The sequence below is a fragment of the Crassostrea angulata genome, chromosome 8 (assembly GCF_025612915.1).
Source record: "Crassostrea angulata isolate pt1a10 chromosome 8, ASM2561291v2, whole genome shotgun sequence".
NCBI lineage: Eukaryota > Metazoa > Mollusca > Bivalvia > Ostreida > Ostreidae > Magallana > Magallana angulata.
The window spans coordinates 16,746,961-16,760,541 of NC_069118.1; the positions used below are offsets into that span (position 1 = coordinate 16,746,961).

The 13,581-nt window shown below is 30.9% G+C and overlaps 1 protein-coding gene across 1 annotated transcript; it reads right to left on the reverse strand.

The window, feature by feature from the left end:
* Nucleotides 1-6,044: 6,044 nt before the first annotated feature.
* On the reverse strand, nucleotides 6,045-9,852 carry LOC128161781 (uncharacterized). Its single transcript, XM_052825172.1, has 7 exons — nucleotides 9,719-9,852; nucleotides 9,519-9,598; nucleotides 9,113-9,232; nucleotides 8,110-8,220; nucleotides 7,792-7,894; nucleotides 7,481-7,583; nucleotides 6,045-6,354 (listed from the first exon to the last, which is right to left on the reverse strand). The coding sequence occupies exons 1-7, from the start codon at nucleotides 9,850-9,852 to the stop codon at nucleotides 6,232-6,234; spliced, it is 774 nt and encodes a 257-aa protein (XP_052681132.1). The 3' UTR covers nucleotides 6,045-6,231.
* Nucleotides 9,853-13,581: the final 3,729 nt, after the last annotated feature.

Here is a 13,581-nt window from a genome sequence, read left to right on the forward strand (position 1 = left end):
CAGTAGAATGTGCAATGTTTGTAAATAACACGAACTCATGATCATTATTAGGGTGCACAATTCCAAGACCTAAATACCATATTAAATGTATCTTTGCATTTAAGATAAACTGGCCCGTGAGATTGAAAATATTGAAAACCGTAATGACCTAGCAGTAACACTTACAAAAATTAGGAATCAAAAGTTTGAATACCTCAGTTCGTTACAATAGAGTACAGTCCAGAAAAGCATTACAGGAAATTACGTATACATAATTGAAAATGTACGTAAATGCATTTTAATACCTTTTAAGCTTGCCTTTTAAGTGCGCAGTAAATGTTTCATCGGATGACGTCAGCCATTTTTGTTGGTACACTTTTGCTATTCGGTGAAGTTACAAATAATAACCTAAGAAATCTAAGTTTTTAATTATCTAGGTGTAATATTCAATATGAATTCATACTTGAGATTGAACACCCAAGTTTGATAGGCTAAGCCTGTGGGACGTGTGTATAAACAAACATTTATACGAAAGTTCATACTGAAATGATGATAGTAGCAACATGATAGTTCTTAAACAGTTCTACATCGCTGAAACGTGTGAACGTTTAACTAGAGATTTCTGTTCCCATTTATAGATTACCATTATATATCTTCCATTTTCCAATGCAAAACCTACATCATTTTCTTCCTCAGTCGGATATTTATTATGCTAATAGTGGTATTTTGGACGTTTTATACTCTTAGTTCAAATAGCGATGATAATGATAGTGGCCACAATTTCTTGACGTGTTTTCCTCCTTTCGTGAAGATGATTTTCATTGACTGGCTATGTATTTAATGTGTGTTCTATCTATCTTGGTCAATGTTTGTTTTACTTTAGGTAACACATTTTCGTTTACTTTCGTAAACAGATACATCTGAAATGTTTTAGAATAAATATTAGGTATATGAAAAGGTTACTTCTTTAACTAACAAAATCAAGCGTTAAAAGATGAACGTTTTACTTTGCTTTGTTTGATCATATATCAAATACAAAATAGTCAGAAACAAAACTTACTACTAACATTTTCAGCATGGCACATGTTAAAAAACATTTGAGTTGACTGTGTTTATACGTTTCGTCAGGTTTTATAGTGTATTTTGAAATTTTACTACAGCAGGGTCATATATTCAGAAATCCCTGTGATGTTTAACTAATTTATGCAATATTATTTGTTTGAAATAACGCGATTTTTTCACACATATATGCTAACGTTGTTTTATATTTTAATGTTTGTATATAAATTTCAAGACTTTATTGGGGAAGATTTCTAATCGTATAATCAACATAAACATATGGTGCGATACAGCTCTATACAAGTAATTATTGATGCAGATACTACTAACTATATAATTACTCTTTGCCTTTTTCATCTTTGACTTTGAATTATGATTTCTTCGTAATCATATGATCAATAATGTTTGAAAGAGCCCTCCCCCCTTCCACCCCTCAAGAACAACAACTCAAATGATAGCATCAGTTTGGCAATATAATGTATCATGATTAAAGGTATCCGAACCATATAAGGACCTAATTATTCTAACCTTGAATATCATTCATGTATCAAATATTCTATATCAATTCAAAGCATTTTAGAGTAGATAAAGATTAACTGAGTAAAAAATGTCAAATAATAGCATTCACTGAGCAGTAATTAATTTAAGGCGCAAGCACATTTTTTAAAATACAAAAGTAAATCCTAAAAGTATCAATAAATGCTCTGGTGGAAAAATGCATCTTATCATTAGGAAATATTTAAAACGAATTTTATACCGTATAGAGTTTTTTAGAATTGAATTTCAATAGATTATAAGCCAAGGAGGGCAAATCTTCGATAGCAGGAAAATGTCAATTATTAGAACACATTCCATTCTTACATACTGATACTTATGAAAAATATGTTCAAGCATACTGAGTATTAAGCCCATACATCTGTCATGCATCCCGATTCATTGAACATGGGCTATTTTGGATGGAATACCTTAACTCGCAATATTGGCATTTGAAACTCACAGTGTTCATTATCCGTAACCTACTTTGATATAACAATAATAACCACAGCCATGTTAAAAATAACGTATATAAATTGGATTTATCTTAAAGAGAAAATTCACAACGTTCTTATAGTGACGTTACATATATTTAAAAAATATATAGCAAAATATTGTATAGTTGTAGAGTAAAACAGGGGAACTTAAACAGAGGCTATCAGTATATCACGCAATGAAGTTGACCTTGAAAATTCGTCTAATAATTGGTCACTTTCGATTTCCCTAAAGAAAAGTTTGTCATTGCATAGTTATTAATTTATATGAATAAGGATTGGTTTAAACATTTATATTTATAAATCAATAAATTGAAGCAAGGTGTGTCCGCTGTGGGATTTTTTGGTCACTTATTTCTTACTACTTGCATATTGGAATTCAGCGATTTCTACAAATTTAACAATATTTTTAACAATTCAATTTACTGCTCTTTTGTTTTGACTAATCTGCTAAGACTTTGAACGCTCAGTTTTGGATGTCGTCGGTCATATGACACACCAAGCATACCAAGCGGTGCAGACAAATTGAATTTCGTGCGTTAGCATATAATGTTAATATTTATATATTCATACTAATGTCTATTTGTATGAAATATTGTGTATCGCCGCTATAAAGCCATTATTTGCGCTCTCAACCAGGGATATGAAACATACATGTAACAGCCATATTAAAAATGCTATTTATTTACTAGCTTCTGCGCCAAAAAATATAGTGCCAGAAACTTTGTAGAGAAAAATCTTTTTTTTTGATATATTAAGAAGTAGATATATACCAATGATTGTTTTTTAAACGTACATATCGAATTAGTTATGTCAGATTGAAAGTTTCATTTAATCTTACAGAAATAAATATACTCAAAACACATGAAGACGTTTGTATCTGTGCTCATGGCGCATTAATTAGCAAAGTGTATGAATAGAAAATTGAACGTCGCAGATTTTCAATGCAAACATAAGGGGAAATATACTTTAAAATATTTCAGAATTGACAAAGATAACGTGCTTGTTCAAATTATATTAATGTGCACTACAAACATAGAGTGAATTGATATTTGAAAAAAAAAAAAAAAAAAAACGATTTGCAAATTTGAACTAAAACATTAAATATGTTACTGACATAGTCGAATCAATTTAAGGAATAAATAATACTCTTAGCAATTCTTTGTATTAGGACTAGGCTGTTTATGTTTAATATCTTAAGATATACATGCACTACCTACAGTCGCCTTCATACAATACAGTTCTCGATGCCTGTATATATATAGACTCTAATGAAGGAAATTGAATTATGATAGGGACACATCACTTCCGTATACTCTTCAAGATATACATTTTCCTTTTTCAGTTTGGTAAGAGATATTTTTATTTGTAACAGTATTCTCCTAAGAAATCAAAATAAGAAATTTAATATCAGAGGGAAATTGAATGTCGTCTGGTTAATATGATGTGGTGTTTGTATAAAATGACAAAAGTAAATATACTTAATTTTCGTTTAACCTTTATCAAATGATCACCAAGAAGACATGGAAACTGTGTAGTTTTGCATAACGTTCCCCAAAAAGCCACATATGCTAAATTAGATAAGGCGACCCATACATTTATTTGGAACTAAAATTTATTTGAAAAAGAACATTGCTGCCGACTTGTGTTTCTATACATGAAATAATAAATAAAGATCATGCACATTTCTATTTTGAATGCAACTTTATGATCTTGTGTTCAAGCATTCAAGGCAAGTTTACCTTTTTTTAGGCGTGACTCTGATTTTTTTTTAAATTGCCGGTGATTGTGTTTATATCGATATCACGAGTTCTTTTGAGTTTACAAACATTTCCCCCTGATACTCTAGCTGTGTTACGTGTATGCATTCAATAAACATAATATTAGCAGGAAGAAAATCCCTGAAATAATTGTAAAGGATCTTCTTATTAACAAACCGCATGGGTCAAGCTTAAAAAATGTCTGTCTGTCTGTCTGTGTCTCTCTCTCTTTCATACCTTGTATGTCGAGTCATTAACCTTTGTGAACTTCAATTTAACTAAATGTCTAACTCAATGTTTATCAGCTTGAAAGTGTATCACTCCCTTTTTGTTGCTTCTTGTTATTTCTAAATAAATATATGATCGTATGTCCGATTGTTTATACATGACTGTTTATTCCTTTTGTATTATGAAGAAACATACTAAAAAGGGAAATTTTGTTATTGTAATGACAAAATTAAGGCTTTATAATTGTATTTGGAAAGTGTTTAAATGACTTAACATGAAATTGGTTTCTCTAGTTTATAACTTTTTCTCATTCAGCTATTTAGCTAAAATCATTTAATGAAATCATAGCATTAGATTTATTTAAGAAAAAAAGGTTTGGTTGAAATCATCAGTAACTGACTTGAACTTACTATAAATACCAACACATATAATTCTTCAAAATCAAGAGTTTTGCATCACAGAGTTTTTAAAACTATGATGAAAAACCTTTAAGAAATATGTTTCAACTCATCGATCGTCAACCTGAACATGACGGAAATAAATATCTCACAGGTAAATCATAAATATCAACTAATTTATCTTTTTTAAACGAGCTCTTGATTCCTTTAACTTAAAACGAAACGTAAAGTCTCAGATTAATAATTTGCAGAATATACATTATCGTTTCCACTTTGTAGTGTTTTTAAGTCTTCAGAATTATTTCCTTAACAACTGTTTTGTTTATCAATCAAAACGAACAAAAAGAAAAGACAAATAAACACACAAACCTAAGAATTAAATGTATTTTTAATTGCATAATAATGTCAATGCTCAAAAGAATAACAAAGAAATGATACAATAAACTCGTTATGTTATTTTTATCTAATACAAAGGTAGTGAAACAGAAAAACTCTTTTGAATTCTTATTTTTTTTTAATTATGTATTTCATTTTGGAATGAAATCTTAAAATATTTAATACAACTGGACGAAAAAATCAGACCTGACAATCATTGCAAACATCAACTACAACCTACCATTTGGATCTCCTTTCAATGAAAGTAAAATAAAAAGTCATTGTTAGAATTTTCAATGCCAATAGTTTTTTGAGATATTACAAATATTTGTGTGGGTTTTTTTTTTTTTTTATACAGGTACTAGATACCTTTTTTTGTAACTTACAGACAATAATATCAATTCTTTAACTCTGAACACTGGCATTTGATGCATTTTAAATGCCAAGACCTTACTATTAACAGAAAATAAACCACACATTTATGAAGGATAGAAGGCTAAAATTCACAAAAAAAGATGAATAGCATTCAAGTGGTTTGTGTATGTGAGAAAATATTCCAAAAAATAGGTTTTTGGGTATGCCGTGCTTCCTAACCACAAACAATTTGCACGCAATTCAAATAACAAAAACAACAATTACTTTATTCTTAAAAACACTTAATTATTTAGAACCAAACTAACGTTCAGCTTCTGTATATGAATTTTATCCTCGTATACAGGGTATCGTCTTTAGACACATGTGTTTAAACATTTGTTACATCATCAAGATATAGGCTAATTTTACTAAATAAAAATGTTATTCGTTAATTCTCGCAAGTTTGAACAAGCCTGTAAATATAATGTTCGTGAGTAATGAAAATTAATTTAAAAATATCAGGATATTCACCTTAACAATCACTTTATCGCATGTTACATTATTTGTTTAGTGGTCTCATGCGTCCTTCGTTAAGGTTGGGATAATTTAGCAAAGTTTTGCAATTTGTATTAAATTGTATTAAAAATGAAGAAAATCATGGAGTGTCGACAAACCTTACAGTAAATGAGAAAGTGAAACGTTTCATTATTTAATATGTGAATCAAAAACATGTTATGTAGAACGTTTCTTTGCCGTTACATTTACAAAACAATGTTTTGCTGTACCCATCATGTTTTCATAAATACTAAATATTTTTACTCCATGCTGTTGTAAGCGATTACTTGTTTAAAATCATTTGATGCTCATGTTGATAATTCAAATACTTCATTCAACAACAGTCGTTTTATCAGAAATTTATATAACGAAGCAACACTGTTTTTGTTGAATCACGGAGATTTGACGACTTTGAACACATTGTTTATTTTATGTTTTGCATGTAAAAATCATTCACACAAACGTTCATGTAAGTGTCCTTATCGTCTAAAACGTTTATTTGTCGATGTTGTTCCTTGTAATGCATTGGAGATGGTCGTAAGGAGAACTACTGTCATCTGGGAACATCCTTGTTTCATACATATTATTTATATTCCCATCTCTTCTTGTTGTTTTCTTCTGAAAACAATCCCGATTAAACCATGTATTACGGTCAAGTAAACATGCTTTATTATTTTTGGGAGTTGATTTTAATCAACTCTCCTATGCAGTTACTCAGACAAACCGAAAGTGAAACAGTGTTTGGACCTCAGCACAAATCATCGCTGCTGACAAGACTTAGTTCTTGAAAATGATTGCTGATTTCGATGTAATGTATGCTAAAGCATTGTTTTTGAAGGAAACTTATTTATAAATACCTTGAAAATAGTCAGATTTTAAATGGTACGATAAATTTAAATATTTTTTGTAGTCGTATGTATTCCTACGCCAGAGTTCAATATAGTCTCGTTCAACTGGACGCTCGGATGTCTCCGTAAATGCTTGTCGGAGATTTACGGTGTTAGCCGAGCGTTTGGTTGAACGAGACTAGAGTTCAATATTGCTTGGATCCGTACAATGTTTGAGAAATATTTTGTATTACTGATACATAGTTTAATTGAATTAATTTTACTTTAAATATTATTTAACATGATTCATATGGGGGGGGGGGGGGGGGGTTCTCGACATTCTTGTCGAAAAAGTCCATGAATTCATATTATAAAAATGTGCGTAATTCATATACAAATTAGAAACTACATGTACTTGTCATGCAAAATAACATATCATTGATTTTAAGATAAACAAACATCGACAAAATCAACTCCCGGTTGTTCTTCAGTACTTTGATTTCACTTTATACCTGTGCATTATCGGATATGCAAGAGAGTGGAATTTCAAATGAGAGGTATATTACTATATATGTAACTGGACGAAAGATATGTGTATACATAATTATGTCATTTTCTGTAAGAGTAATTTCGTATTAGGACAAAGGAATTGTGTTTCTTGAATAACTTTATCTTAACATTTCAATGTTTTAATTAAGAAAAAGATTGTGCAACTAAATCGTTACTCAGACATACATGTATGTTATTTTTTTTTTAGATACCGTGGAATCATTTAAATTTGTCGAGACAAATTATAATAAATTATGGGTGTTTTCGCTTATTCGTGGTGATATATATTTTTGTAAATGCGTCGGTTTTCAGTTTCAGTACAAACGATAACTATTTCAAAATTACACGATAACCCAGATAAACGAAACCTGTTCAAGTTCTGTGTCGACATCATTTGTCAAGACCTGCCTCGGAATTTCTGCATTTAGCGATCCCAAGGGTATTTGATGAACACTAGACCCATCTGACACCCTGTTCAAATAAAGTTATCAAAAACATAAACCGAATTAAAAAGTCGGCGTATTAAAAAAAGCAAATATTTAACTATGTCAGAAATTAAAAACGGCAAAACATATTCATTGAACCGTTAAAAATTTCAATTTGTATAAATTAAAAGCACAATAATTTTTAAAACCAGATTGGTATCAGGTACATATATAACAATATGCATAAAACATACCATAATTTGCTTCTTACAATCCACTTCATTTCAATTAACCAGACGCCAAGAGTAACAAGTATTCCTACCATTTCTCCTAAAAAGGCTGCAAGGACTAAATACCCTGTCGGTATATAAGTAAATAAATATGCAATAATTATATTATGAAAACTAATTATGCTTTTATTGGGTTAAAATATTTGATAATTTTTTAGGGTTAATTTTGTCAAATTAAATCGTACAATATAGATTAACTCAATACTTCTTTTTCGTTAGGATTTAGTTCGAAAGTTGTAAAAGCATCAAATGATTTTCTTTTACATGCTAGAAAAAACATACATGACGCATTTGACGAAGATTCTTGAGTGCACGTTCTTGTAAAATCAAGGTTAGGAAGAGAGGAAGATTCTATAGTACCTTCGTTTTCAATGCTCTGAATATTGCTGCAATCTAAGACATTGTTTCCTTTCAATTTTGGCTTGATTCATAATAATTTGAAGAAGCCGACCATGTATTTGTATTAAAGGTATCTTTGAGATTTTATTTTAAATTCAGCATTAAACTATAGTCTGTCCCAAGTTATTGCTTCCATCACTTTTTGATGATTTTAAATAAAAATACACTTACCTGTGAAAGAAAAACAATTGAAATCGATGAAAGGGAATATAACCAAGATATCTTCATTGAACAATTATCCCTTTTCACTCATAAAATTTCACAGGAACGAAAACAATTTTCTTACGAAGATTTGTAATGGGAAATGTTTACATCTTTTCTCCATTCGGAATACACTCGGAATACATCGCGCAATTTTTTAACATTATCATCCGGGCTTTTTAATGGCTGATCCAATGGAAAATCTCCGTAGACTTTCAATTTTTGGATGCGTATTGAAACCTCAAGCGGTAGAGGGGGCGTTTCAAAACAGATAATCTGGACATTTTTCATATTAGTGGATGAACGTAGTTTGAGCACAAAGGTATTTACTATTATTGAAATATCAAGCAAAAAGTGGTGGAAGCAAAAACTCGGGACAGAGTTTTTTTTATTGAAAAAAATTATAAATATTTTCCCGTATTTTTACATTACTGACATCGAGTATTTTAGTAATGTAGTAAAACAATTAAACGCTATATTCATCATAATATGAGAGAGAGAGAAAAGGAGACAGAGAGGAAAGAGAGGGATAATCCTTTACTTTTTGTTGATGGAGAGGACGTTGGCGTTATTATTTCATCATTTACACATGTAACCATATTTAGTTTGCATGTAATATTAACTTCGGAAAAATTATGGCTTTCCTGACAACCTCGGCTAGGGTACATATGGGGAGGAAAATTAATCCTCAGTCCATCCGAAATTTTCAGTAGAATAATGATCCCATTGTCGGCAGCACACTTCATACTTTTTGTTCTTATTTCACACGATTCTTTACAAACACTTTGCAACCATTGTGAGGGATCTAAAGTGAAAACAATTTTATTATAACTGAATGTTTACATTCTGTGTACAGGGAAATATTCGCTCACGTTTTATTTTCAACCTTTTCGCCCTCGTTGTCAAAGGGCAAATATATAATAATAGCTATATTACATAATGTAACACAACTGCATCTGGGCGAATTCAAGTCGGGGCGAAACCGTTTGCAATTTTAAAAGGACGAAAAAAAAAACACGGGGCGAAAATAACCCTATATACAGTAACACTTTTGGAAATATCTATAACAACAAAGCTTCTTGTTTTATTACCTTTGCTTGTGTTAGTGTTCTGGCAAACAATACTATCGAATCGTTCATACAATTCTAAAGCATCAGACAAGCATTTGTTACTGAAAAAAATTATAGGTTTACTCTTTTATATGCATTTATTAAAAACTGTAAAAATAGTGAACATTATTAAAATAGTTAAATCACAAATAAAATCCAAAACAATATAAAACAAGATATACTTCGTGGGATAATCAGCTCCTTGTGATATGTGAATCTTCATAACGATAAGTGATGCAAGAAGGAGTTTAACGTTCATTGGATAGCTACCAGCAGCTACCTGAATTCTTTTAAATCCAATCCTGTGTGATAGCATGCTTAACAAAAATATCACTTATTTTTAATCAATTCATCAAAACATTTTTAAATTGATTGAATACAAAAAATGCGATATTTGATATTTGATGACGACAAAAGTCAATGTCATTATGTGTATCTCACTTTTTAAGACCAAGAGATACTTCCTTTTTACAAAATCGGAGAAATGTTAGTGATTTTAAAATGGACATGGACACAATTTATTTTGTTCAAATTTTACTTTTCCAACTTAAATATGTACATTGTATAATGCTTAACTAATGTATTTTCAAAAATTAGCCAAAATGTCTTTTGAAAAGTAAAGAGCGGAATACGAAGCTCACAATTATCTGTTGTGTAACCAAAAGCTCGTGTTGTTTTTTAATTAAGGAACAAGAAATCATTCTTTTGGTATTATGAGGTGATAATTTCGGTCGGGCGTGGTCAAATCCAATAAAGCCCAAAGGGCTTTATGATAGATTTGTCACGTCCCGACTAAAATTATCACCTGAAAATGTACAAAGAAGAATTTCTTATTACTTGTATTTATATTATTTTAAAATCGCTATTTTTCTGGAGCACATGCTATATATGTATTACTACGCGGCGCAGCCAAGTACATGTTACGGTTATGCTATAAGACACGCCCATTCTGTATCGTTCATCTTTTATGAAAGTATTGCGTTATAGGCATCACAATTTAATCGTAATGTTATCACAGACAAAAACAGTTGAAATGTAAATATTGATAAATAAATGACTCAAATGTTTTGAGGCAGAAACTGTTAAAACTGATCCATCGTGTAAGAAGTTATTTGATTCGTTTCTTGCACTTTATTTGCTGTCTTAACCTTTTCGTAAACCTCGACTATTTGAAATATTTTTCATACCAGAACACAATGTCGCCTCCAATAACTCTATTTGAACGCCCATAGAACTCTGCTTTGCTATTATAGGTCATTTCTGAAATCTTTAACATAAAAAAACAGCACCTGACCTTCTTAATGAGTACATAGTATGATATTCTTAACATAGATTGACCTAAGTGTTCCAGTTGCCTTGACTGATTGTCACCATTCTTAACATGAAATGTTCACTCGCCTCTTATTTATCGTATTAACCTGATTATGAGCTGATAAATTAATCTTTTTTTTCAACAGAATGACATATATTATTGTTTTGATAGGTCCTCAGTGGTTTCATTTAAAACCCGTGCGTTTCTAATATTTCCGGAACAAGAAATCATTCTTTGAGTATCATTAGCAGTAAATACAAGAAGTAAAAGCCTTATTGCAAATATGCACCATATTCTTTTACAAATTTTACTTTAAAAAAAATAAAACATACTACGTAGCTGTTTTGTCGTAGTCTTTAAAACATGTTTCTTCCACTTTGCAATAATGTTATTTATTGGAATAAAAACAACACATACCTGTTGTATTTCCTTTGAATACTGTGTTCAAATATTTCCTTTTTGTATTATATATTTTGCTTTTTTTCGGTAATATGATATCTTGTCCTTGTTAAATAAAGTTTATCGTGCATTTGTGGATCAGTTAAAAAAAACGCTTGGTAATGTTCAATGATTATTATACAGCTATTCTTACAGTATGCATGTACGTTAGCTTATTGCTCTAACCACAACCATACAAAAAAAAACCCAGGGAGCCTTGAGTGGTACTGAGAAAAAACCCTCAGTGTCGGGGATTTTCACCTAGGGTACAGAGGAATCCCATAGATCATCACTGAGGGTACTGAGGTATCCCTGAGATCGAAACTGAGTGTACTGAGGAATCTCTGAGGGGCCCTGAGGTCGGCACTTAGTGAGAAAAAAATATAAATTAATTCTTTAAATATTTAATGATTGACGTCAAAACATATATGATTGATGAATATTCATAGATTTCAATCACTAAATTAAAAATGTGTAAATTTATTTTTGATTAATTACAAAGCATTTTTTTTATAGAAATTACAAATATATTATTCTATTTCATCGAGTTTTAAGGACGGCGGACCCAATTCATTTCTGCAATAGATTTTTAATTCAATTTTTTATATAATGTTAGTTAGTTAATGGTTAGTGAAAATCAGTAAAAACATTATATGATCATTGACTTCCTTATTTTACTAGCGGGCGTTTCAAAATTTGAGTTAAAAAATCCTTAGTTATAATAAAAAGTAATGAGAATTTGTTGGGGTGTGGTATAAAAACTGATATTTCAAAAAGTCTGCAGTAGATAGTTTACTCTTATTAAATTTTAATTTAAGAAGTCAATTAGCTTACCGATGAACCGGAAAAAATATAGGTCATCGACCAAAACTCTTGGGTTGTGTCAAAGTTCATAGCATGGTTCATTTTTCTTTAGAAATATCAAGAAAAGGACATGATAAATTATTGTCTGACGTTAAATTAACAGCTTTATATATAAATATTGTTAGGTTAAGGTATAAATTCAATATATACCAGATTATACGACTATAAAATGCCTTTGGGCGTTCTAGGATTTATAAACCGTGGAAATATAACGGACTTGTCGCGAATAGAGGAAATTCCGACTAATACTATTTCTCAATTTTTCTCCACTAAAAATATTTTGGCATCACAAATTATGTTTGATAGAATGGAAATTTTATTATTTTCTCATAAACTGATGTACGTAATTACGACAGTCATATTCATAGCATATGCGCGGATCTCTGCGCAGAGGTGCGAAATCTTGAATTGGGTCTGTCGTTCTTAATTTTTAATGCAAAATTTCATTCCTAGATAAATCACTTTTAAACATTTTTAAAATGTTCAAACACTCACTCTGGAAATTTATTCCGCCAAAATATTTCACGGTTATTCCACGGTTATTATTTCACACCATGTACGTGTTCGTGCATACATAAACCACTATCTTCAAATTTATAAAATTATTCTCATTTACAAAATTACAATGCCCACAAATGAGACAAGACTGCAATGACTCTGAAGTACTCTCTCTCTCTCTCTCTCTCTCTCTCTCTCTCTCTCTCTCTCTCTCTCTCTCTCTCTCAATCTCTTTCTCTCTCTATCTCTTTTTCTTCCTGTACAGTATGGAAACAGAATAAAATATATTTACAACCTAAAATGACAAACTATAAATACATGACTTGTATAAGCTTTGTTATTTTAACCATTCTATAACATTGTCCCTACTTAAAATCCATGTCCTGTTTACACATAGATCGGTAAACCGATCACATATTTAGATAATCAATCTCTCTCTCTCTCTCTCTCTCTCTCTCTCTCTCTCTCTCTCTCTCTCTCTCTCTCTCTCTCTCTCTACTAGACTAGAACGTGACTAGAACTAACTTATCGTTTGCAGATTTATAGCAACTATTATATAGATAGCCAATCTCCCCCTCCTACGAAAATCCGCTATAAAGTAGCCATTCAATACTATAAATTGAAAAATTGATCTTCCACATATAATCATAGCCTCAAAGCAAATACAAATGCAGTATGGGCATGCTTAGTTATCAGCGGAGATTTCTTCATTCTTTGACATCAATACCCCAACTTACACCTCTTTCAGACACGCAAAGTAGACCCGACTAAGTATTGGCGTAATTTCGTTAGTCGGACTAACGTATGTCCAAATTTATGCCTTTTTGAGAAACGGGCTCCAGAGCGTTTGTCGTGGTATCCTATTGTCACCAGAAACGATTATTTTTTTAAAGTTCTAAAGTTTACATGTATATATGTTTGATAATGAATGCA